This window comes from Neovison vison, chromosome 8 (assembly GCF_020171115.1).
Source record: "Neovison vison isolate M4711 chromosome 8, ASM_NN_V1, whole genome shotgun sequence".
Taxonomy (NCBI): domain Eukaryota; kingdom Metazoa; phylum Chordata; class Mammalia; order Carnivora; family Mustelidae; genus Neogale; species Neogale vison.
The window spans coordinates 91,839,587-91,863,899 of NC_058098.1; the positions used below are offsets into that span (position 1 = coordinate 91,839,587).

A 24,313-nucleotide genomic window follows, 5' to 3' on the forward strand; every position below is an offset into this window, starting at 1 on the left:
AGTAAATAAAATCTTTTTTTAAAAAAAAAAAGATTTACTTATTTGAGAGAGAGAAAGAGCAAGAGAGCGAGGAAGCGAGGCTGGGTGGGAGGGACAGAGGGAGAGGAAATGAGAACCTCAAGCCAACTCCACACTGAGCATGGAACCCAGCGCAGGGTTGGATCCCAGGATGCTGAGACCATGACCTGAGCCAAAGCCAAGAGTCAGACGCTCAACCAACTGCACCACCCAGGCACCCCTTGGGGCAGGTTATTGTGATCTCTGTGTTACCTGGCTGAATTTGGACAGTTACTTGGGTCACTACAGGCCAGGAAGCTCTAATGGAGCACAGATCTGTGCTAGAGGCTTGCCTCTTGGCAAAGCTTTTTGCAAAGTTTGAGAAAGGTTGCATGGTGTGGACGATTCTCTCCCATCACTTCAGCGCACAGAGTCACCAGCCAAGACTGAGTCTCCAGCCACCAGCGCACAGAGAGTCACTGGAGCCAAGTTGTGTCTCTGTAACCATCTCTCCTGCTGCCTCCCCAAGCCACCCCTGCCTGACTTCCCACGGAAACAGCCTCCAAACCTCCCCACTTCCCAGCTCAGACATCAGTCACACTGTAGACTGGCTCCCGTGTTCTCAGCCCACTCTGAACCCCCCGTAGAGACATTTTCTCCAGACAGACACTGGTCAAAGTTTTCAGCCAACTTTTTCCAGACCCAAAGAAAACGCCCCGTCCTCTCCCTAGAAGCCCACTGTTTTGTTCGGACTGCGCGTCTCCTGCAGCGGCATCCAATGCGCTACCCCCGGCACTCACACAAGAGTAAGAAACCGGCAGAGGGCCTCCCGGCTCCCGGGGCAGTTCTGCGGTGGGACGAGACAGACCTGGAAACCGCACCAAGCGTTAGCTCTTTGAATGCTTCCCTCTCTTCTTGTTGAAAATCTTTCCTAAGATGCCTTACTCACAGAGCTTTGGGGGAAGTGAAATTCTGTGCGGGAAACAAGCTATGCGCTCTAAAGGGAAAACGGAGTGTAAGGCAGGCCACCAGGCACGTTTCTGAGCTGATGGGCCTCATTAGGAGGTCTGGGCCTTCACTGCCTTCCTCTCCAGCCATTCTCCACCCCAGCCGCCTAGTGGACTTTTGTAAAAGTCAAGCTGATCATGACGCCCTGATTGGAAGCCATCAGCAGCTCCAAACCCCCTTCAGTATAAAATCTAGTTGCACACTTCTGCAGATTTCTCTCTGAGCCAGCCCCGCCCACCTATGAAACAGAGCCCCCGCCCATTACATCTTATGCTCTGGCGTTCCTGCGTGACTCCGTGGGCCTGTCGTGGAGTTTTGTGCTTCTGTGCTTTTGCACATGCTCTCCCCTCAGCACGAATGTCCCACCAACCCTTTTGTCTTCCTGGAGAATTCCTCCTTGTCGGAAAACCTAACTCAATCATCACATCTTTCAGGAAAGTTTCTCTGGTCCAGAAGACAATAAAGTGTTACTTCCTTATGTCATCTCTGCCCCCTTGCACTTTTCGTAACTTGCCTACAAGCCTCCGATACTTAAAAACCTCTGTGGGCAGAGACTACGTTCTGCCTTCTGACTCGACCCATGACCCAAGCTCATGGGGTTTTGCTGTTGTTGGTTGTTGTGTTCGAAGGCATGAGGATGAACAAATGTGTAAATAAAAGGTGGACCCATGGCGTAAATTCCAAGGACGATCCTCCAGCACGGCTGTGCCGTTTTCACCTAAATGAGGCCTCGTTGTGGTCAAGGGAATAAAGAGAATTTGTTGAATGCGGAGAGTCAATCAACATCATCTCTGAGCTATAACCACACAAAAAGCTGCATCAGTGGTCATCCTCTCCATTCGTCCCGTAACACTGTTTGCTGCTGCTGATTCTAGCCACAACGAGGGGTTTCTTTTCATGATGGCATCATGCCTGGTGCTTTGTGGGTGCTTCACAAATATTGTGAGGGATGAAAGGATGAATGTGAAATCTAGTTTTTCAAAGAAGGCATCGAAGGACTGGCTTTTAAAGGCATTTCCCATGGACTTTTCTGAGACATCAGATGCCCCTGACCACGGGGTTGCCCATCACAAGGCCCATCAGAAAGTAGAGCGGAGTGGGAGCTGGGATAGCAGTTAGGGATCTGCACGAGAGAGACACAGTTCTGCGTTCTCCTTAGTCATGCTTCCTTTCTTCTCAAGAAATAGCCCCCCACCCCGTACTCTGGCCCAACCAGAAGGCTCCTGCCTCTCCTCCGTCGGAGGTCCGCACTGGCCTCGCCACAGTCCCCGTTTGTCAGGCGCTTAACGTGCACCGATGAGGGAGAAGACAGGTAGTTTCCTGCCTTAATTTCAAATGCTGACATTACACAGTGGAGACCAGTCACAGAAATGGGTCCTGGACTAAATTAAACCCCCCCGCTTGGGGATTTCAAGTTTTCGAATCATCGTAATTGTTAAGAACAAAGGCTCTGGATTGAGACTGACCCAGGGGTCAAACCCAGGCTCTGGATCTTTCTAGCCAAGTTACCTGGAGCAAGTCAATTGTCCTTTTGGGGGCTCAGTTTTCTTACTGGTAACATGGGACTGTCTTACCCATATCACAGGGCTATCGTGACCGTCCAAGGGTATAACGTATGGAAAGCCTGCACAGTGTCTGTATATAGAAAGTAAGTGCTCAAAAGTGAAAAACTATGATTAAGAACTTCAAAAGTACTTTCACCCTAATCAGAACAAAAAGGAAAAATACTCTTTGAAGACACTGTGCTATAAAGAGAATGGATTGTCTATTTTTTTTAGGAGCCAACAATGCTCATTAATCGGTGTCCAGTAGAAGAGTATGAAAGGATAGTGTTGGCCATAACAGCAGCAGCCGTGGCTCTTGCTAGGCCCCGGGATGGACAGGTAGTGACAGGGCAAGGACACCCAAGCTGATTGTTCTGATAGCTGATCCAAGAGAATTAATTCTCAAGGGCTCATCTCATTCTCCTCTGTTGGACCCAGAGTGACTGAGTCAGAACCCAAAGGAGCCAAGGTCAAGGTGCCAAGGGTAAGATGCCAGTTCCAGTCTGTGAGCCGGTGCTTCCAGGTTGGAAGGAAGGTCAGGGGACACCTGACTGCCAGACAGGAGTGAAACAGGTACAGCCACATTGCTCCATGTATCATGCAAAGCTAGAAAGGCATAGCATTTCCTGTGTTGTTTTGATCCTCCTTGTACAACCCAAAGCCAACAGAGGATCTGAATTACCCCAAATTTCCACCCTGAGCATGAGACAACTTTTCTCTAAGCTAAATTTGGTTTTAGTTTTGAAGCGCCTGAGATGCACGATTCAAATGGGCCAAGTTCCTGGCTTCTTACATTGATTAAACGATGCCCGATCCTGTGGCTGACTTGGCTTGCCCTTACATCTGCCTGCTCTTACAATTCTTCATCCATCTGTCATTCCGGAGGTTCCATGAAGAAAGCTCAGGGTTAGTGGTTGGGGAAGCACAAGCTAAGCCATCAGCCCTTGGGAACAAAGATTAACTCCTGGTGTAGGGGACGGGTCAGTTTGGTTACTGAGAGCAGCAGGGCAGGGACCCTATGGAAAAGAGAGATTTCTAAACTGTGACAGCTCCATTAGCAGGAGATTGGATTCCTGTGAGGAAGAGGACATTGCTCAGGGGACGTCTCGACCTGTCTGATTAGGTCTGAGACTTGTGAGGCCTCTGCAGCCCACTCTGACCTTCCGCCCTGGGCTCAGACTGGTGGACCGCATCCTCACAAAGGTAGCCCACAACTAGGCAGTGTTGTGTAGTGGAAAGAGCACTGGACTGGGGGCCAGGAGACCCCAATTCTAGTGGAAGCTCTACCACTAACTAGCTGTGTGACCTTGGGAAAGTCACCTGATTTCTCTGGGGCAAATGGAAAATGAGGGGTTGGTTGGGTAATCTCTAAGTTCCCCCTCAGAGTATGATCCAGGGTCCTATTCTATCCCTCCTTGGCCCTATGCTTCCAGGGACAGAGATGGGAGAAGGGAAGGGGTGGAGGGAGAGGGTGTGGATGGGAGCCCAAGGGCACTACCGATCAGGACTCCACTTTCTCCTTCTTTTTGCTCTTTTTCAGGAAGGACGGGGTTCGGAATTTCTTCTTCTTTTTGGAGGGAGACTTCGAAGGTGAACCCTCTGGGGACATGGGGCCGCTGGTGACTGACTCGGTTTTGTCCTTAGAGGTATCAACATCTGTGTCGGCATTGGTGGTCATCTGGCTCAAGCCTTTGCTGAGAATTTCCTCTGCGGTCTGTTCTTCCTCCCTCCCGTTGACCACCACTCCTTCTGGCTGCGTGGTTTCAGGCTCTGTGGTGGCTTTGCTTGTTTCTGTCTTCTTAGCACCTTCTAGGAAAAGATGAAAAGATACGACCGGTAAGATTTCGATCAGGTGAGAATTTCCATGTGCGGCTAACAGAACCATTTCTAGGCAGTTCTATAAAATAAGTCTAGGGCAAAAGGAGGGACAGGCTGACATTGTAGGGGGAAAGGGTTAGGCAGGGTTCTCACCCAAAACCTGTACCCCCTTTCACGAAACCTGCCTTGGGAACAGGCCCTTGGCAAGTCTTTTATTTTGGGTCCTTGTCTACGAATGTAAACAGGTAATGATGTTCCAAATGTGGCAATACGGCCCAGTTGAGAGCTTCTGTAGGACGAAATGTGGGGACAGACCCAGGTGAGGAGAGAGGTTATAGGAAGGAGGAGACCACTAACACATACAACTCAGTGGAAGAATCTAAGAACTGTTGTAACCGGTTCAGTTTCACCAGTAAAAATATGGAAATTAAAGTTTTTTTTTTAAGATTTCATTTTATTTATTTGACAGAGAGAGAGACAGCGAGAGAAGGAACACAAGCAGGGGGAGTGGGAGAGGGAGAAGCAGGCTTCCCGCAGAGCAGGGAGCCCAGTGTGGGGCTCGCTCCCAGGACCCTGGGATCATGACCTGAGCCAAAGGCAGATGCTTAATGACTGAGCCATCCAGGCACCCCCAAAATTAAAATTTTTTAAAGCTTTTATTTAAATTCTAGTTAGTTAACATGAAAATTACATGTTTTTAATACCAATCTCATTTCTGATAACCAGAGAGGAACTTTTGGAAAAATGGAGAGTATCTTTCCAATAGGCAGAAAGGGGAAGGCAGAGGGAGAATAGAACTCCCTGAGTGATATGGACTGCATATTTCCAAGATAAAAGGATTAACCAAAGGGGAGGTTGCCTGGTTGGCCCACTCTAGCAGTCACCTGGAGGGAACCTATTTGGATTGCTGCCATGTTCAAAGCCAGAGCTGCTCAGGCCCCAGAAACTGAACCCCACTACTGCCCTTTCTCCACCTTCCCACTCTCTCCCCCACCTTGCTTCCACTCAAGCTTTGAAATGCCTGGATGGGGAGGGAAGAGGGGGAATTCTAAGACCACAGACTCTGAAAAGTAGAAAGGAATTTAAAGATCATCTAGCTCAGCTCTTCCCATTTTACAGAAATGAAAACTGAGTCAAGTAGTAAAAGCAAGCAGACCTCAAGCCCCTGACATCCAGTTTTGTGCTCTTTTCATTAAGTGAAACTGAGAGGAGTGTGTGAGAGTATGAGAACATGTGTGTGCATGTGTTTGTGAGTGTGGGAGGATGTGTGTGCAAGTGTGAATTTGTAAGTGTGTGAATGTGGAGTGAGCTATGTAAGTACGGGGGTGTGGTGTGTGAGTGTGTGGGTGAGTGTATGAGTTGTGCTGAGTTTGTGTGTGTGGGCATGTGAGTTTGTGAATGGGTATGTGGGTGTGGTGTGTGAATGCTGGTGTGTGTGAGTGAGTTGCATGAGATCTCATACCACAGGAAGGTACTGGGCATGCTCCACTCTCTAGGAATGTGAGCAATGGAGGACGTATGACTGGTATGACTTACAGAAGGAAGGGGTGGGGAAATTTTTTCCTAAAACTAGGGTACCTGATGGAGTAAAGACCAGAGAAATGTATGATTACATGGGACACAGGACTGAGGGGTGTAAATCTGGGGACAGAATGGGCTAGTTTGACTATGGACAAATTCTTATTTGTTAGGTCTTTTCTAACTTCTGAACTTCTCTACACAAGTCAACGTCCTCTTCCAGATGGCTCTTGAGGACTATCTCTCTCTTAGCATCCAACACCTTGGCCCTGGCTTCCATCCTTCTACTGTCTTGCCCATGTCCTCTCATCATCCAGTTACTAAGTTCCCTACTTCATCCAGCCTGTACTCCGATGGCCTGCATGCTTACCCTCCCACCATGTGTCCCCATGGTCATCACCTGGCAATAGTCTTGAAATCAATACACTTGTCTAAATTCAACCTTCTGTCTGTTCTCCTCCTTTATCTGCTAGTTGGCCTCTTAAACCCTCTGATCTGGCTCAAGCCTCCCCTGAAATTTGGCAATGATCTTGCCCCGAATTCTCTAAATCTATTGTTGATATATCCATTTTATAATTTGATGTGTCATTTATCTTCTCCTTTTTTTTTTTTAAGAGGACACAGTTAGGTGTGGTCCCCTGCCACAGTGAATCTGAGCTGGCCCTGTGGTTCACAGCCACTAGCAGAATGCTGAGGAAGTGCCAAGGAGTCAGCCTTAGGCTGAAGACTTAAGAAGGCCTAGAAGTTCCTGCTTTCAGAGTTTGGGGAGCCTTGAGCCACTGTGTAATGAAGTTTGACTGCCTTGATGGAAACACACATGGAGAGGCCCTACAACCACATGAAGAGAGACAGAGAGACAGAGACGCAGCCATCCCCGTGTCCCAGCTGAGCCCAGCCTTCAGCTGTCCCGGCCAAGACGCCTAATGTGAGTACGCCATCTTGGAAGTCCCTGTTCAGTCAGGCTCCCAGACAAACACGGCCGCAGTTCACCTGAATGGAACAGAACCATCCAGGTGAGCCTGGCCAACCCACAGAAAAATGGATTTCCGTAAAACCAGCTCTTCTTATGCACCGTGATTCAGTAATTATCTATTGCTACATAACAACCTCCACCCCCAAGTTTAGTGGCTTGAAACAGCAAGCCTGTATTCTCTCTCACATTCCCAAGAACACAGTACGTAATGAGAACTGATTGATGGAAGCAAGTTACAAGGCCCTTTTGTATCCGTTTGCTCATTTTATCCCAGGAACAGTGCTATGGCTTAGGATCGGACAAGGATTCTTGTTAGGCAGCCCTCCATTCTGCAGGGTTTTTAAGTGACTTATTTGAGATGGCAAAGTCGGTAAGTGACAGTGCTGATCATCTGATGCTGAATGCAGGGCTCTTTCCGGCAGGCACAGCCAGGGCTCCGGAGAGGTTATCGGGGGGATGGAGTCAGCAGGCGCAGGGATCAGGAGCAGGTCAAAGAGAAGGCAATGACAGAGATGACCAGATGTGGAGGAAGAGGGTTTGAAAGAGTCTCCTTCAGGGAGGCTGATGAGGTAGGAGAGAGAGGAGGAGGGACACCGAGGTGACGCAGCCCCAGAGCATGGTGGCACGCAGTGAAAAGCCAGCCCTGATTCAACAGGGGAGCTAATGTGAAAGCGCTCACCTTGATGGGAGTGGGAGGCTCAGCTTTGTCAGCCCTGAGGAGCTGGGCCAGCCACTGGGCGGCATGGCCATGGCCCTCTATGCCCCACCCTGGTTACCCAAAGCAGCAACAACTCTGGCCTCATCCTGCGGGCTCAGCTCTGTCTGTACTATGGACAGAATCATCAGGGAAGAAGAACTTGATTTTTCTAACAACTCTACCAGGGTGTGCCCCTCCATGAAGGCACAGATTTGCACCAGAGAGGGCAAGAATAGTGCTACCCATGGGAATAATGTCAGGGGTGGGTAAGCATTTATCCTACACCCCTCCTTCCCTACTCTGTCCCTCTGAACAGCAGAGGTTGCTCCCAGAGGTTCCCAGGAGCTGAAATGCGATTACTATCCCTTGTCCCACTGCTGCTATAAGCTGCCTCTCCCTCTCGGATTTCCCTCCTGAGGCTGGTGCGCACCCCTGGGGGATGCTGAAGACATGGTCCAGGCCAGGTGCTCTAAGCATCTCCAGAAGGCAGTTGGTTCTTGGGCCATTCAGGCTCTGCGCCACAGCCCTTGAAGAGTTCATGAGCTCCTTGGAGGGGCCATTAGGAAAAGGGATGTCAATGTCCATAAGGACTCCTCTACAGGGAGGGCCCAGGAGCTGCCCCCCGACCCTTTCATTGTGCAGGCTTGTTGCCTCTGGGTGGCATGCCCCATGTGAGGATAAGAGTGTGTGTATGTGCATGAGTCCATCCTATGTGTGCCTATCCCGGAGGGAAGCCTGCCCATGCAGAGCACATGTGGAGTTGGTCATGAGCTTTATAGCCAGGAAGCCTCCCAAAGTCAGGGCTGCCAAAGAAAAAGCTGAGGAGAAACAATTTTTTTTTTTTAAAAGAGACCTCCCTCCCCCATTGCAAGTGTTGGGGTGAGTTAGTAAATAGCCTCTCTATACTTACTACAGAGACAAGTATTCAGAATCGGAGGAAACTCCTTTGATGAAGGCACAAATGGGAAGAGAAAGGAAGACATTGTGGAGACAGGTTGATAACACCATGATGAGACAAAATGAACACAAACAGTCAGGAGACATCCACTTGGAGCTCTGGCCACAAGCAGATGGGTTTCCTCTGGCAACACAGGGACTACACTCAAGGCAGCAATCTGCCTGTGGAGGGAGCACAGAGGTTGGGGGGTTCTAGCAGCATCCACACATGTGGTCATTCTATCCAGAACAGGGAAAATCACAGGGGACCTAGGGAGCAGTGTTCCTGCCTAGAGGGACTCCAGGACCTCAATAAAGACAGTTTCATGATCTAAGTAGTATAGACTAATATAATATAATAATATAATAGTATTATTATCCACTGTATGTATATTATTAATCATAATCACAATCAGATCTTACATTTAATTTTTTTCTTTTATACTTTTCATTTCATTCTTTATGAATGAAATTTTTATATTTTCCATTTCATGCTTTATGTTCTAATCTACAACTTTCTTATATGTATAAGAACCTTAAAAAGGGAAAATACTGGTAGTCCCTTTCACAGACAAGGAAACTGAAGCACAAAGATTATCTGATTTTCTAAAATTAGCAGTAGAGTTGTTATTAGCAGTTGAGTAGGGCATAGATCTTACTTCTGTAAACTCATATCTAATGAACTGGTTCTCAGCCTGGGCTACACATTTGATGTAGCTGGAGAGATCTTAAAACTCCAGTGTACTCTTCTGTACCCCATCCCCAGACCATTTAACTGGGAACCACGGGGAATGCTGTGGTGGGACCCAGGCCAGTGTCAGGTTTTTTAAACCTCGCCAGGTAATTCCAGTGTGTTGAGATTCCAAAGGCTGAAGATGACATCATGAGCCTTACCTGGGAGCTTGTTAGGAATATACAGTCTCGGGTTCCACCCGACACCTATTGCATCAGAAACTACATTGCAACAAGATCCTGGTGATCCCTAAGCACATTAAAGTCTGAGCACTAGGCTGGTGCATCTAGAAAGACCCATCAGCCAACCTAGTCTGAGTGAGAGGTGGGAAGGCTGTGAGTCAATCATTATTGCTTAGACAGGGACTTAACCCTAAGCTGTGTTGTCACAGCCTGTGAATGAAACAAGCTTAAATTTGGAAACCCCTATTTCAAACTCCCTAGAAACGGCAGAACAGAAAGCTTTCTGGGTAGCAGGCAAGTCCTGTTGAGAGGCAGGGTCCCTGGAGTGAGCATGTCTGCCCTGCCTTCCGTGCAGACCCCTTTCGGAGCTGTGGAGATGCCGCCTCCCTTCCAGCTGCTCAGCTCCACTCACCGTCTAAAGACTTGGAGGGAGAGACCGCAGGGCTCTTAGTCTCTGACTTCGCTGGGCTCTGTGCTGGAGAAGCTGGTGCAGACCTTACAGGTGAGCCACGCTCCTCGGCAGTGGTTTCTTTCTCTCCTGAAAATACAGAAAACCACCCCAAAATAGGGGTCAAATAGATGAAAGGAGAATATTTATTTAAAAAAAAAAGCCTTCTTCCAGCTGGCCCCCATTTCTCCTAACTGAAGTTAGCTGCTTCCCCCAAACTTTTATCTTTTTATTTTTTAAAAAGACTTTATTTTTATTTATTTGCGAGAAAGAGAGATCACAAGTAGACAGAGAGGCAGGCAGAGAGAGAGGGGGAAGCAGGCTCCCTGCTGAGCAGAGAGCCAATGCGGGGCTCCATCCCAGGACCCTGAGACCATGACCTGAGCCGAAGGCAGAGGCTTAACCCACTGGGTCACCCAGGTGCACCTGCTTCCCCCAAACTTTTAAAAATTGCCACTACATTTTGGGGAGCAGGGAGGCAAATGGGAGGAGTCAGAGTCATATTCTGTTTCCTCCACCCAAACACATCTGCCAGTGGGATGTCAGCCCCAGTGTGAACCCCAAGCCTGCGTATGGCTTATTTATTATTATTATTATTTATTATTTATTATTTATCTAATTTTCATGTTCAGCCCAAATAATCCCTAGGGATAGAAAGCACCACATTTTCTATCTATTTTTTCAACTGTCCCATTAGAACTTCAAGCAAGCTAGCAAGGGTTTTTCTAGGGCCTGCTTGTGCCCAGGAAGATGGCTGACCCTGGGTGGGGTGGGGGGTCGTGGAAGAGGGTCCTCCTGAGGGAATGACAGCCCATCCTGGTGGGAGCTGAAACCAGGAGCTGAATTCCTCTGTGTCTCTGACCCCAAGTGCTCTTGAAACAAAGAGAAGGGACAGCTCAAAGACGGGGTGGGGTAAAGAAGGACAGAGAGGGCTTTTTAGCTGGAAGAGGGGCTTGAGATGGAAGTTCTGGGGTCAGGATAGCCAAAAAGGGAAACCATGCCCGGAAGGGACAAAGGCATGAATGAGAGCATACAGGCGATCATGAATGCATATCTGACACTCAAAACAGAGAGATGGGCTTGACTGGAGATTCTGAAATAAAGAAGGAATAAGGAAAAGACCAGAGGTAGCTGGTGGGAGTTTTCATTGCCAGGCTAAACGGTTTATACTGGATCTGATAGATTCCTAGTAATTATCACCATTATAATGATCTTATCATAGCTAATGTTTATCGGACCTCCGCTGTACTTCCAGGCCCTGTTCTAAGCACTTTCAAGGATTACCTCCTTTAAGCCCAGGTGAGAGGGTCCGACTAAGGTCATGGCAGCACCATGTCACCATGAAGTGCTGGGCCATGAGGCCCATTACGTAAGTCACAGCATCACGCTGGTAATAATATGACTTGGCTGATGGGGCAGGAAGGAAAAACTGGGAATGTGATGGAGGAGAGGGAGAGGCGAAGGCTGAACGTGAAGGTGAGGCAAGGCTAGTCGATGCCCTGGGGGTCTGTCAGGTCGGAGGCATGGGTCCCAGGGTCACTGGTGGGAGCGAGCCTTGCTGGTTGCTCTGCTGCCTCTCTGGGTGCCCCCAACTCTCCCTCCACTCCGGGCGAGCCCGGCGTATTTACCGTCAAGCTCTAGTTTCTTCCTCTCCACCTCCTTCTTGTATTCCTCCAGCTCCTGGTCAGTGAGTTGGCTGAAGGGATTGGGCACGGTCTCCTCGGAGTCGTCTTTGGTGTCTGCGTCGCCCTTGGACATCAGCTGGCTCTCTGTAGACTGAAAGTTAACCACAGAGTGTGTGTTGCTCTCTGAATGCCGCAGTCAGGGCCCAGGCCCGAGCGTCCTCTCAGACTCTTGTGGCTGCCAGCGGTCCTGCCAGGGGCAGTGTGGCATGTGGCTCCTTGGAAACAGCTCAGGGCCTTGGGGCAGGGCTTGTTCCTTCCTTCCCACGGCTACCTCACCCCCAGACCTGGGTTCTTTGCAACTGCCTGGATGAATGCAGGGAGTCCACCCTCTGCCCCGGAAATAAAATCGAAGGATGCTCCCAAGTGGAAGGAAGACACACGTTTATTGCAGCCCCTCCTGCGGATGCTTGCAAGCCGTCACTACGCAAATACAGTCCACATCCCGGAGTCGGTTAGCCAACAGCCAGCAAGCAAAGCGTTGGCTCAAGCCCACTTCATGCCAGCCGTTCTCCCACCCCCCAAAAGCAGCACACGCCACAGCGCACAGCAGGAAGTCAAATGCAAAACACACAATGGCTTCAGCGTTCTCAGTCCAAACTGTTAGTCCTGTTTTGCACACAGTCATAAATTACAGGGGGCCAAGGTCCTGAATCTCGGATCTTCAACCTGCTTGGACTGCAGGTCCCTGGTGGGGGGCGTTGGGGGGAGACACTGGCCAAAACCCCTGGGGGACTTTGTGGAGCCGCTGCCTCTGGGAGCGCACCAGCGGGGCCTTGAGTGAGCTTCAGGAATCCTTTGTCCCCTCTAGCCCGTGACAGGGTCTAAAATTCAGACCCCGTAGCCCTCTCTCCTAATTTGGCATCCTCAGCTTGGCCCTTGAGAATGCGCCGCCCTGAAGCTGAGGAGCGGCCAAAGAGCGCGAAACGCAGGGGAGGCAAGCCCAGGGCAGCGGGCCCACGCCACGCACTCTGGGCTGCCTTCCCTGGCCTGCCAGGTCCTCTGAGGGCGGCCCATGGCATCTTCAGAAACAGAAGTAGCACGGGCCTATCTTAAGGAATCACAGAGTTCAAAACAGAATCCAAGCCCAGGGTCCCAAGAAAAGGGACTCCAAGGAGAATACTTGGCACAAATGGCAGAGTTTTTATCAATTTTGCTCACTCTATTGAGCTCCCACCCCAGTACCACGGGGTTTCTCTATCTGTGGTCCCATGGCACTTTTGGCATTCCTCATCCTGGCTCGTGGCATGGGTGACAATGGTGGTACAATGACATAGCCTTCACACTCCCCTACATGGGCACCCACCTTGTGGGCTGCAGCCTGCCCTCAACGATCTCCCTTTACTCTCCGGAGAGGAACAGTTCCTGTAACTCCCCGCTTCCTACCACTAAGGAAAATGCTATCCACGTTGTTACCTTGCCATAAGTAGCCGTGGTCTTCAACATAAGCCAGAATTCTGGTCTTTATCCTTTTTGCTAAGCACTAGACAAACATGCCCTATCTCAGGCATGGAAACAACTTTATACTTTCTAACTCTATGGGGGTTTGTGTGGGCAACTAACCGTCCCAAATGGAGCACCAGTCCTTATGTACATGCCTCCTCTCTGCGACCCCGTGAGCATCTTCCCAGGGCTATGGCCTCATGATGCCATATCCACGCACAGAGGCCAGAAACGCTCAGGGCAGGCAGGCCTGGAGCAGCCGGGAGCTGCCGGCCATAATCGCGTGATGCCCACTTTGCAGGATACCAGCAAAGGGCAGAGTGGAGTTCCATGGGTAAAGCATGGAAGTCAGCATCACTCCGGGGGCAGGCTGGGCTGCTGCCCCCCTGCCCGGGACCCACAGGGGGCAATTACACACTGTCCCTGGTCCTCACAGCGTCTGTCCTGTAGCAAGAGCACCAGCGCCCAAGATCAAGGGAAGGTGGGCATGAGGACTCAGGGGTCCTGCTGCCCAGCCCCAAGCACTGAAGACCCAGAAGGCAAACATGTTTCCCCTGCAGACAGGGGCAGCTTCTGCTGTACCGGGCTTCGACTCTTCTCAGCGATGACACTGGCCAGGAGCTGGGACTGAGGCCCGGCCGACTTCACGTCTTGTCGGTTTTGTTCTCGAATCTGTGAGGCAAGGGAAGGGGAGAGTGAGCTCGCTGTTGAGCATCAGCGTGTGGAGTTTGGGAGGGGCATTCAGAGGGCATCCTGGTGTCTCGTGTGCCCTGTGACAGGGTCTACAAAGGTCCTCCGGTGGGGGTGAGGGGCCTTTCTTCCCTATTTCTTAACACAGTGTGTCCTCGAAGAGACAAATGGCCAGTTTATGTAAAATACCAGATTCTCATGAACTCTGAGTAGATAACTGTAAGAGGTGAAGACTGAGACAAGACACAGGAGATCCCTGATGGGGATCCTCATGCTTCACTGAAGCCCCTGAGAAATTTCTTGACCATCACAAAGCCCTGGTGCCACCCTATAACTACTGAATTGGAGTCCCTCCTTGGGGAGGAACAAGAGGATTGAACCGGGCACGTGCATTTTAAACCAACCTTGCAGAGGGTCCTTGAACCATACAGTAAATCACTGCTCTGGGAGTGCACCCGACCTTTTGGAGGGGGTCTAGTACAACCTAAGTTTTTAAAGTAACATGAGAAACGTGAGTGAGTGAACTGTAAAGCAAAGGTTGAGAGATAAATATAAAGGATTTTGAAATTTTGAAAATGAGCCAAAAGGAGAATAGCATAAAATACACAAAAACTCAATTTGTGGGCCGGTTTTTTAGATGTATCTAATGTCTCACACAAGCCCTCTTTATGCATGAGGGTTATTTAGGACCACGTTAAGTATAGAATTAGCACAGTGCTAGAGTTGGGCCCATACATGGTCGTTTCTTTCCCCTAAGCAGAATCTGGGGTTTTGATAAGAAAGGTACATCCCAAAAAATCAGCTCATATTTGTGGGACCTGAGATGGCTCCCTGCTTGAGGGAAAAGAGATGGTAAGAGAAGCAGCTCCCGTCTTACCTTGTTCCGCATGTCCAGTACTTCTTGGGGGTCGGTATAGAGAGGCACAAATTGGTTTGGGTTTTCGATCCGTATTGGCATGCCACTGCTGGATTTCTCCACCTCATCAGCCTTCATCCACTGAACACACACAAGGCCAGGGTAAGGCAAAGGAATAAATTACCATGTCCTCCCCTATGGCCCACCCCTGAGATCTGGGCCAACCGGCCCCCCATGGAAGGTCAGCAAGCCTATGCAAAGATGTTCTCTCTTCTTGGGCCTCCTTCAGGTCTGTCTGTCTCCCAAAACAGAGATGGGGAACAAATGACCTGGTTGCCAAAGGCAGCCCCCGGATCAACAGTCAGCCATCAAGAGCGCTGGAGAGTGGGGCTCAGAACCTTGACAACCAATGTGACAAACAGGCAGCCACTTGAACTTTAGTATCATATGACTTATTGATTTTCAATTTTATTTACTTTTATTTAGAGGGAGAGAGAGATAGGGGGAGAGAGAGAGAGACCAGGGGGACAGGGAGAGAGAGAATCTCAAACAGACTCCACACGAAGCACATAAAGCTCGATCTCAAAACCCTGACTGAGATCATGACTCGAGCTGAAGAGTCCAGTGCCAACTGAGTCACCTAGGTGCCCTGACTTACTGATTTTAATTTGCAGGGCTTCATTTTTTTTTTCTAATGAAGAGCTATTCTACTTGGCTTCCAGCTACTTAACTGTTAATGAAACATCAAATTAGAGTTGACGTGTGTGTGTACTGGTGTGTGTGTTAGGGAGACAGAGAGAGAGAAAGAGACAGAGAGACAGAGAAGGTGGGGGAGGGGGAGACAATAGAAATTGATATCCCACCCACCTTCTGGGTTTGCACCAGATGGACAGTCCAAATGTTGGATGCCCATGAACTTCCCAGAAGGACTCTGTAAAAGGGGGAGCAAGAAGCAAAAGCCAATTGCTCCTGGGTTTTGTGCTGTTGGGAGTGAGGTCCAGCCCCCTGGAGAAATATCCCCCCTTGGAGAAATTTGCTCCTCGGCCCCAAAACTCAGTGCAGAGTTGCAAGAAACTGGTGATCAGAGGCTCTATGGGCATGAACAGCTGCTCCTAGATGCCCAAGAGGAAGCCCTAAAGGGAATAACCCAGCCCAGGGGATATTTGTTCTGTTCTCCTTTTAAAGCTGCTTGACCCACAGATGGAGCCACATGCCCTCCCTCCAACCTGATCTCCTCCTTACTGTGGTCTTGGGCCGGGGGGTGCCCATGCTCCTCTGGACCTCATCAGCCACATTGACCCGCAAGTAGGTGTTGGGTGTGTTGAGCCAACGGGTCTTCTCCTTCTGCTGCTTCTGGGCATGCTGCAGCAGGGCGGGCACTGGGGCGCCATCCTCCTCAAATACGAAGGCTGTGACAGTGGCTGGGATCTCCACCTCACTTTTGTGTTTGGTTTTCTCTTGAACAATGGGGTATCGGTATGGGTAGCCTGTTCTGTAACCCTAAAAAGGACAGAAACAGAACCACTTACTGTGGGGAACATGGCCCCCACGCACATATCGCACACATATTTTGACCCCCTTCTTTCTGAAGGACTCAGTCTAACCCAAAAACTCCGTAACACAATGTCGGCCTTGCTGCTCCTTTGATGTGTTTCAGAATTGTTCCCTTCTCCTGGTCCCCCAACCTCTTCCTTCTCCCCAACAAGCCCTCTGATCAGAGCTGAGAAAATCCCTAGAACCTTGCAGGCCAGACAGACAAGGCTCCTTACCCTAACAGTGCTCCAATTTTCCATCTACTCCAGGGGTCCTGGACCCTGGCTACACACTGGGATCCTGCGCCCTCCTCAGAGCGGCTGACTTCCGGGGGAGAGGGGTGCGATCTGGGCTGCAGCATTTTTAAAAGCCTGCCAGCTCTTTCTAACAGTCAACCCTCATTTTCTTGACTCGAAGGCTTCTAAACCATTTCCTTCTTGGAACCCTGAAGCCTGACTCAGGAACATCCCTGTCTCCTAAGCAAGACCATGTCCCACAGAGATAGAAATGATTCCTGCTCGGTGGGAACATTCAGCCACCTTGACACCTCCTCATATGATTCTTTCTTGGCTTTGCCTATCTTCTTCTTCTTCTTTTTTTAATATATTAAAGAGATATTAAAATATTTTTCCAATTATAAATACAGACCTATCTAGAAAAATCAGGCAATGTGGAAAAACATAAGAAAAAAGTGGGTTCTATTAAAAAAAAATCTCATCCCCAGAGATAACCACTAAAAATCTTTCTGGTCATCTCTGTGTGCATATATATATATATATGCGCATGTGTGTTAGCATATCTATAACTACAGAATATATATATAACTGTATAAAAACGGGACCATACCGCCTAAGCAACTTTACAAGCTGCTTTTTTAGTTTATTGATATGATTGAGATTTTTTCCACATTATCGAACCTATAATACATAGAAACCTTTATTTTTTATGATTTAGTAAAAAGTAATTGATAGCACTGACACTTTGTCATTTTTAAAATATCATAATTATAAATATATCATATAATATAAATATCATAAAAATAATATCTGTATACATTTTTCTTTAGGCAAATGTATTTTCTTTCATTCTTTAAATTATTCTCTTCTTGAATTCCTAGAATAAAAATTACTGGGCCAAGGGATATATATTAAAAGTTTTAATGTATTTAATATCTTCCCAACATGTTGAGCCAATTTATACTTCTACCAGTTGGGCTGGAGTTCCCAGCTCTCATCTCTCTCCCACCTGTTGAATATTACTGAGGTTTAAAAAAAAAATCTTTGGGGGCGCCTGGGTGGCTCAGTGGGTTAAGGCCTCTGCCTTCAGCTCGGGTTGTGGTCCCAGGGTCCTGGGATCGAGCCCCGCATTGGCTCTCTGTTCAGCAGGGAGCCTGCTTCCCTTCCTCTCTCTCTGTCTGCCTCTCTACCTACTTGTGATCTCTGTCAAATAAATAAATATAAAAAAAAATCTTAAAAAAATATTTGGCAATCAGAAGTGTTAAAAGTAAAATCCTCCAATTTTTTAAATTCTTTTTTGATTAATAGTAAAACTAGATATTTTCAATGGCCACTTGCATGTCTTCCTTTGTAAATTGCTTGTGTTCTTGGTTCGTTTTTCTGTTGAGATATTTATTGTTTTCACATTGATTCATAATACCTCCTTCTACATTAAGGGTATTAATTTTTTGACTGTCACAGATGTTGCAGTATTTTCCACCATAGTTTGTCTTTTAGCTTTGTTTATGATGGGAGGGATAGTTTATAAAAATGTACATTTTCCATTTAAATATAATCATATCTGTTAATATTTGCCATCATGATTCACACTTTCTCACCATACCTGACAAGTTCTTTCCCAACACAAGAGCATCAAAAATATAAATCTTCTTTTTAATATCTATATGAATTTACTTTTTCTGCTCAAATTTTTGATAAATCAGGAATTCATCTTGTTGAAAAGAATGATCCACCTTATTTATTTCCCAAAGGGCCAGCAATCTTTCTCCCACTGCTTTATAAGATGCCTTCTTGCCCATGTTAAATTCTCATCCATTTAGGAACTATTTCTGGATTCTCTAAGCTGTCCCACTGATTCCCCTGTTCATTCTGCCCTGGTGCCCCTCTGCTCTTCTGGTTAGTTGTTGAAGTTTTACATGATTTACCTTGTGATGGGACAAGTTTCCCTAATTACTTTTCTTTCTATAGGATTTCCTATCCATTCTGAAGTAAACTTGGAAAAACATTTTTTCTAAGTCCTCTGTGCTTCCCTCTCACTAAAGGAATTACATGGAGTTTGGAAAGGCAACCTCTTAACCCTATGGAATTTTCTAACCAACAGGAAATTGTGGCTCTTTATTAAATTCAGGTGTTCTCTTGATGCTTATTAGTAAAAAATTATGGTTTTCTTTAAATCAGTTCTGCTTCATGTTTTATGTTCTTTCTGCATTTGCAAATGGGCTATTTTCTCCCATTACTATATTTTCAAATATATTCTATGTTGAGATGCAAAAAAAAGCTACTAATTTCTAAATACATTTTCATAACTGACTACTTAAAACATTTTTTTAAAGTTTTTTTTAAAGATTTTATTTATTTGCCAGAGAGAGAGAGAGAGAGCGAGAGCGAGCACAGGCAGGCAGAGAGGCAGTAGAGGCAGAGGGAGAAGCAGGCTCCCCGCCGAGCAAGGAGCCCAATGTGGGACTCCATCCCAGGATGCTGGGATCACGATCCTTAACCAACTGAGCCACCCAGGCGTCCCCATAACTGACTACTTGAAAAGGTACTCATTATTTCTAATATTTTTTCTTCCTTGACTCTTTGACATTTTATAGACATGTAACCATACTATCTAAACTGAATAGTAATTTTGTTTCCTTTTTAGCATCTGTTTTGTTTTTATACCTCACCACTTTAGATTGAGTTCCAGTGTTATTCCAGAACAGTAATAAAAGTTTGGACAGCAAGAATTACTTGTTTTATTTAAAAATTTAATGGAAATTCTTCTAGTGTTTTACCAGGATATTGACTCTTGTTTTGAGAAAAATATCATTTTAATCATGTCAAATAAGTCTTCTCCTCTGTTAACAGCTATTATTTGTATAAAGTGATACTACCTTTTTATCAAATGATTTTTGATATTTATTAATGGCCAAAAGGTCCTTTGATGCACTAATATCATGAAATATATTTAAAAGATTTATAATATTAAACCATCCTTGAATACAAGGAATGAGCCTTCACTTGGTTTTTATGTATTATTATTCTAATGCTATGCAGGATACTACCTGCTAGCTTTCATGTAGCACTTTTTATCAACTCAAAGCAAGATTGGTCTGAATGTGTTATAATTATTATGGTTTCATGTCCCACTGTCACTCTCTGAAACAACTTAAATGGCATAAGAATTGTCTGTATCTTGGGTGCCTGGGTGCCTCAGTTGGTTAAATACCTGCCTTTGGCTCAGGTCATGATCCTGGGGTCCTGGGATCAAGCCCCACCTCAGGCTCCTATTCAGTAGGGAGCCTGATTCTCCTTCTTCCTCTGCCTGCTGCTCCCCCTGCTTGTGTGCTCTCTCTCTCTCTCAAATAAATAAATACAATCGTTTTAAAAAAGGGGTCTTTTTGTTTGTCTGTCTTCTTAAAGATTTGAAAGAATTCCCATATGAAACTGTCTGGCACTGGTGCTTTTAGGCATGGGTTACTTGGCACATGAGTGTTACGGGGAACTGTATCTTCAAGGTGGGTTGTGTTTTTCATTATTTGAAAAATAATCTATGACCCTCACAGTTAGCCTAGTAATAAGATAGGGATGGTTTGGAGGGACTGGAGGTAAGGAGAAAAAGATTAACTATTGCAATGACCTGGACACAATAAAGAGGGTCCAAGGTAGTAGCAGTGAGGAAGGGAACATAAATCAGATATAGAAACGGTCCAAGGATAGGTTTCATCTTCACTTCTCTAAGCAATCAAAGAAGTTATGATCTCTTCCTGCAACTAGCTTCTCATCATGCATGCTTTCTTTTTGTTCTCCAACTGTCTCCTATTTATATGTCATATTATCAACTAAAATGTTAGATTTTGTATCCTTTTTTTTTAAGATTTTATTTATTTATTTGACAGACAGATCACAAGTAGACAGAGAGAGAGAGGGAGGAAGTAGGCTCCCTGCTGAGCAGAGAGTCCGATGCGGGGCTGGATTCCAGGACCCTGGGACCATGATCTTAGCTGAAGGCGAAGGCTTTAACCCACTGAGCCACCTAGGTGCCCCAAGATTTTGTATCATTTAAAGCCCACCTAGACACATACCAGTTAACTCCTTACATGATTGATTCAGTCTTTAGGACAGGGTGTTGTTCAAATGCTGCTCATCAGAATAAGGAAATTAGAGTGTTATGTGGTTTCTACATTAAAGTCACGAGATAACAAAGGCAGAACTAACTATAAAAGAGTGAACTGAGCCACGATATAAGATGTCATCAACAGCCTTTAAACAGGGGCGGTGAAGGCCATCATTTAAGAAAACTCAACTACTTTTAGAATGACCACAAATTCTGAGACACTTGCCAATCAATGAGGCTTTAACAACTTCACCCTGATGCTGTTCTCATGCCCACGTACTGTGTCCCCCCTGACTGGTTCCAGGGCACTGAGTCTCAACCAACTAGCTGGGAAGGGCAATGGCAGGAGACCCACCAGGTTGTCCAGCATCCTCATGAGGGCCTCAAACTCGTGCTCCCCCAGCCGGTTCTTCTGCATGGGCCCGAAGGTGCTCCCTGCCCACTGCACGGAGCCCACTTGATGGGGTCGGTGCTTCTCCTCCAGGAGGATGAGGTTGTCCACTCCCCCAGCGCCGGACAGGGCAGAGACCTGCAGTGAAGAGCAGAAGGACCTCAGTATGTGTGTGCGTAGACACATATCCAGAAATGTGAGCTGTATTTGGCTTTTTCCTGCCCAGGGGAAAAGCTACCGCCAAAGTTACTGGACATGGACCCACTTTCAGGGAAAGAGGTCTTCGCCGTTTTTCCCTCATGTTAGTTCTTAGAAACTATAGAAGAGGAGGAAGAACAAGTGTTAAACCTTAGGAATAAAGCAATACAGAGGGCTGAAAAATTACCTGGGATACTGACCAACCTCAGTTTGTGATTATTTCTGGGGACGGTGGGGAGTACGGTCAGAAAGAGCTCCAAAGGGGACTTCAATTCTTGTCGGTAATAAGTAAAAAGGCTTTTACTTTTTGAATCTGAGTGGTGGGTAGTGGGTGTTATTATTCTTCTGCATATTTCTGTGTTTGAAATATCTCCCCTTGCTTTTTTTTTTTTTTTAAAGCAAAAAGTCACTTGAAAAAAAGAGGCTGGCTCCTTGGCCAATAAAACAGGAGAGTAGCCTGATGGCCCGAATGAGCTGGGCTAAAGGCAGAGCTCATCTTCCACAGCGGTACTGCTCAGTTGAGGAAACCCAGAGGAAGGAGACACGTGAAGGGGTGGGAATACACAGCCAGGCCCTGTGGAGGGTCAAGAGGCTTCGCCGGTGCTCTTGGAGCATTTGCCCCACTGTCTGGGCTCCACAGCAAGGGGACAGAACAAGTGGCTGCCGGCGATAAGCTGAGTATTAGGACAAGAGGTGTGTGTGTACAGCAGGTGATTTTAGAATGATCCTAGAAAACATTTATTAATCTAATTAATCTCCTTATTTTCTAATTCCATACCCATCTAATGGTACCTTCTGTCTACTCAGATATAATTGGTTATGATTTGGCATCCAGGGTGAGACCAGCAAGAGGGAGAGAACTTGGTTTCCGAGTCTTCTCGGCAGGGAGCCAGGTGTCCTGTGCTGCAATCAGATTAATATTTGATATCTCCTGTAAGCCTACTTATTGCAGAAGAAGGATTTGATTATATAAACTTCCAGTGTTCCCATTTTTATTGAAAAGGAAAGGATGCAATTGAGCTTGCTGGCCAACATGCATCTATGAGCCCGTGAGGACCCGTCACATACCCCCAGAGCATGTTAGATCCACCAGTGTAACAAACGGCTCCTATGAGACTTCCTGGAGGTCAGCCAGGCCACCTTTGCAAGGTGACCCCTGTCACACTGTGAAGAGGTGGAAGCAAGAACACTCATTTGGGCTGCATTTTTATCTGGCAAAGGTGGAGACTTGAATGGTCATTGATGCCATCCTCCTACCAAAGCTAAGGGTCCTTGTCCACTATCCCTGAAGATAGCCAGCTGCATGCTTAGTGAGGCAGCCTACTACACTGTTGTCCAAACGTTAGAAGGGTTACGGTGTGTTGATACAGATTACAGAGTGCAAATCCACCTTTTTGCTATGTTCGTTCACTAATTCCGGTTTGGGCCTCCGTTGCCATGTTTTCTCATGCCAAAGTCCCGCGTACTCCTGAGGCTGAGTGCAATGGAATGCACTCTCAATGGCAGCGAATCCCAGCTGGCAGATCCATTACCTTGTTCATCCCAGACCCTCATTTGGCCAACGCAGGGCTTGGGACCCTGGAATCCTGACTTGGAGTGCTGACTGTCAGCTGATCTTTCCCGCAGACCCTCATCTCCCCCCACCTCCCAACAGGCAGTGCAGTGTAGTGTTCAAGAACATGGACTTGGACACAGGCTCCCTGGGTTTGAATCCTGGCACTCACACTTGCTGTATGGCCTGGGGCAGCTATTTACCCTCTCTGTGCCTGTTTTCTCATCTGTAAAATTAAAAAAAAAAAATAGTAGTATCTACCTTATGAGCATTACGGAGGGTGATAATTATAAAGCACCTGGAGCTGTGAGTGCCACGTCAGTGTTTATGATCAATATATGCCGAGGTTTTACTATGAAAGAAACGATGTGCCCAGGGGACTAGTTATTCACGGAGGAGAGAACTGCCCACATCCTTACAAGAGCTGGGCCTCCTCCCACCTCCCTCTTCCCCCATCAGTTTCCATGGCGATGGGGAGCAGATGGAGAAGAACTGCCTGAGCAAGTCTGCTCTATAAGCAGAGCAGGGAGCTGCCTCTCTCAGCTGGGGTGACCCAGTTTCTTAGAACCCCAGACTGCTGGAGAGAGATGAGAACACTGTCCCCAGGAGAACGGACTAGGCTCTTAGCCTTGAACCACTAAAATGACCACAGCCACGTTTGCTTGTTGGTCAAGGTCACTGAGGGAGAAAAGGAGGCCCACGATGGAAACAGAACGTCTGTGGGGGCTGTTCAAGCAGAAATGAGCTGGCCAGGGGCTGCCATCCCAACAGCATCTGCAGACTGCTAGCCCCTGGGGTCACCCATGCCCTAAACCACCCAAACCTATGGTCTAATTTAGCCTGTTCTGCTCCTACACCCTCCAGCTTCCTTTCTCTCTCTAGAAGCCTCCCTGAAGCTGAAAAGAGCCATGGGTGCTTTTCTGGGGGTTATTTGCTTCCATCGCCTGATGCACTTTAACAAGGTCCCATGGAATGAGTCCTGACTGAAAACAAAGTGACAGCAGGCAGGGCCAAGAGAAGCTGCTGGGGCTGTCGGGGCCGGTGCCTGGCAGCTCTGTGCTTTCATCTCCCCAGCTGCTAGACGGCCATCCTGCCTTTGGTTAAACAGTACAGAGGCCATTTCTCAGTGTAGAGCGTCCCACCGACACGGGGGGCGGGGGGAGGCAGGGTCATCTCTCACCATTCATTTTCAGGCCATGCTGTCTTTGCAAAGCTATAAGAACTATTTTCTCATGGAAACCTCTTCTTTAGAAGGAAGATGGGGGGACTCATTAGAGCGCAGATATGGGGGAAAGAAAGAGTCTGCCAGGTTCTAACATCAGTCAGGGTTAAGAGTTCAGGGCCCACCTTTGGTTGGGGCAGGGAGGCTGCTGCCTCAGAAAGGAACTGCTTTGATCCTGGTTTTCCCTTCTCCACCTTCGGTTCTGACCACTGCTGTCCGGGGGGATGGGGCAGTCTCATCTCACTTCTAACTCCTCTTCATCATGGTCTTAACAACTGTCCTCTCTACATACTCATTTAAAAACTATTGAGAAAGGTGCCACTTGCAGAATTCTCCTTCCTTGGGAATTGCAGAACCTCTACCAGCAATGCCTCTGGGATTATCCCACTCTTTCCCCTGTCCTACAATTCCTAAAACAAAGGCAGGCCTTCCGCCTGGGGCGCTGCTCTGCCCAGACCAGCCAGGGGAGGGCAGACAGGACACCCAAGGACCTTGCAAAGGACTGACTCATCCTGGAGCACTTAGCTTTCCCTTCTGTCAACTGAGTCCTAAAAATA

At 47.5% G+C, this 24,313-nt stretch overlaps 1 protein-coding gene across 1 annotated transcript in view; it reads right to left on the minus strand.

Annotated features, from left to right (window-relative positions):
* Positions 1-219: 219 nt before the first annotated feature.
* Positions 220-24,313, minus strand: part of ADD2 (adducin 2) — a 107,123-nt gene continuing 83,029 nt past the window's right edge. Inside the window, exons 10-16 of the mRNA XM_044261331.1 lie at positions 20,749-20,922; positions 15,768-16,025; positions 14,547-14,666; positions 13,562-13,651; positions 11,483-11,630; positions 9,819-9,944; positions 220-4,358 (exon numbers count right to left, since the gene is read on the minus strand). Coding sequence (XP_044117266.1) covers positions 4,051-4,358; positions 9,819-9,944; positions 11,483-11,630; positions 13,562-13,651; positions 14,547-14,666; positions 15,768-16,025; positions 20,749-20,922 — 1,224 coding nt within the window. The 3' untranslated portion in view covers positions 220-4,050. The remainder of the gene's footprint in view (positions 4,359-9,818; positions 9,945-11,482; positions 11,631-13,561; positions 13,652-14,546; positions 14,667-15,767; positions 16,026-20,748; positions 20,923-24,313) is intronic.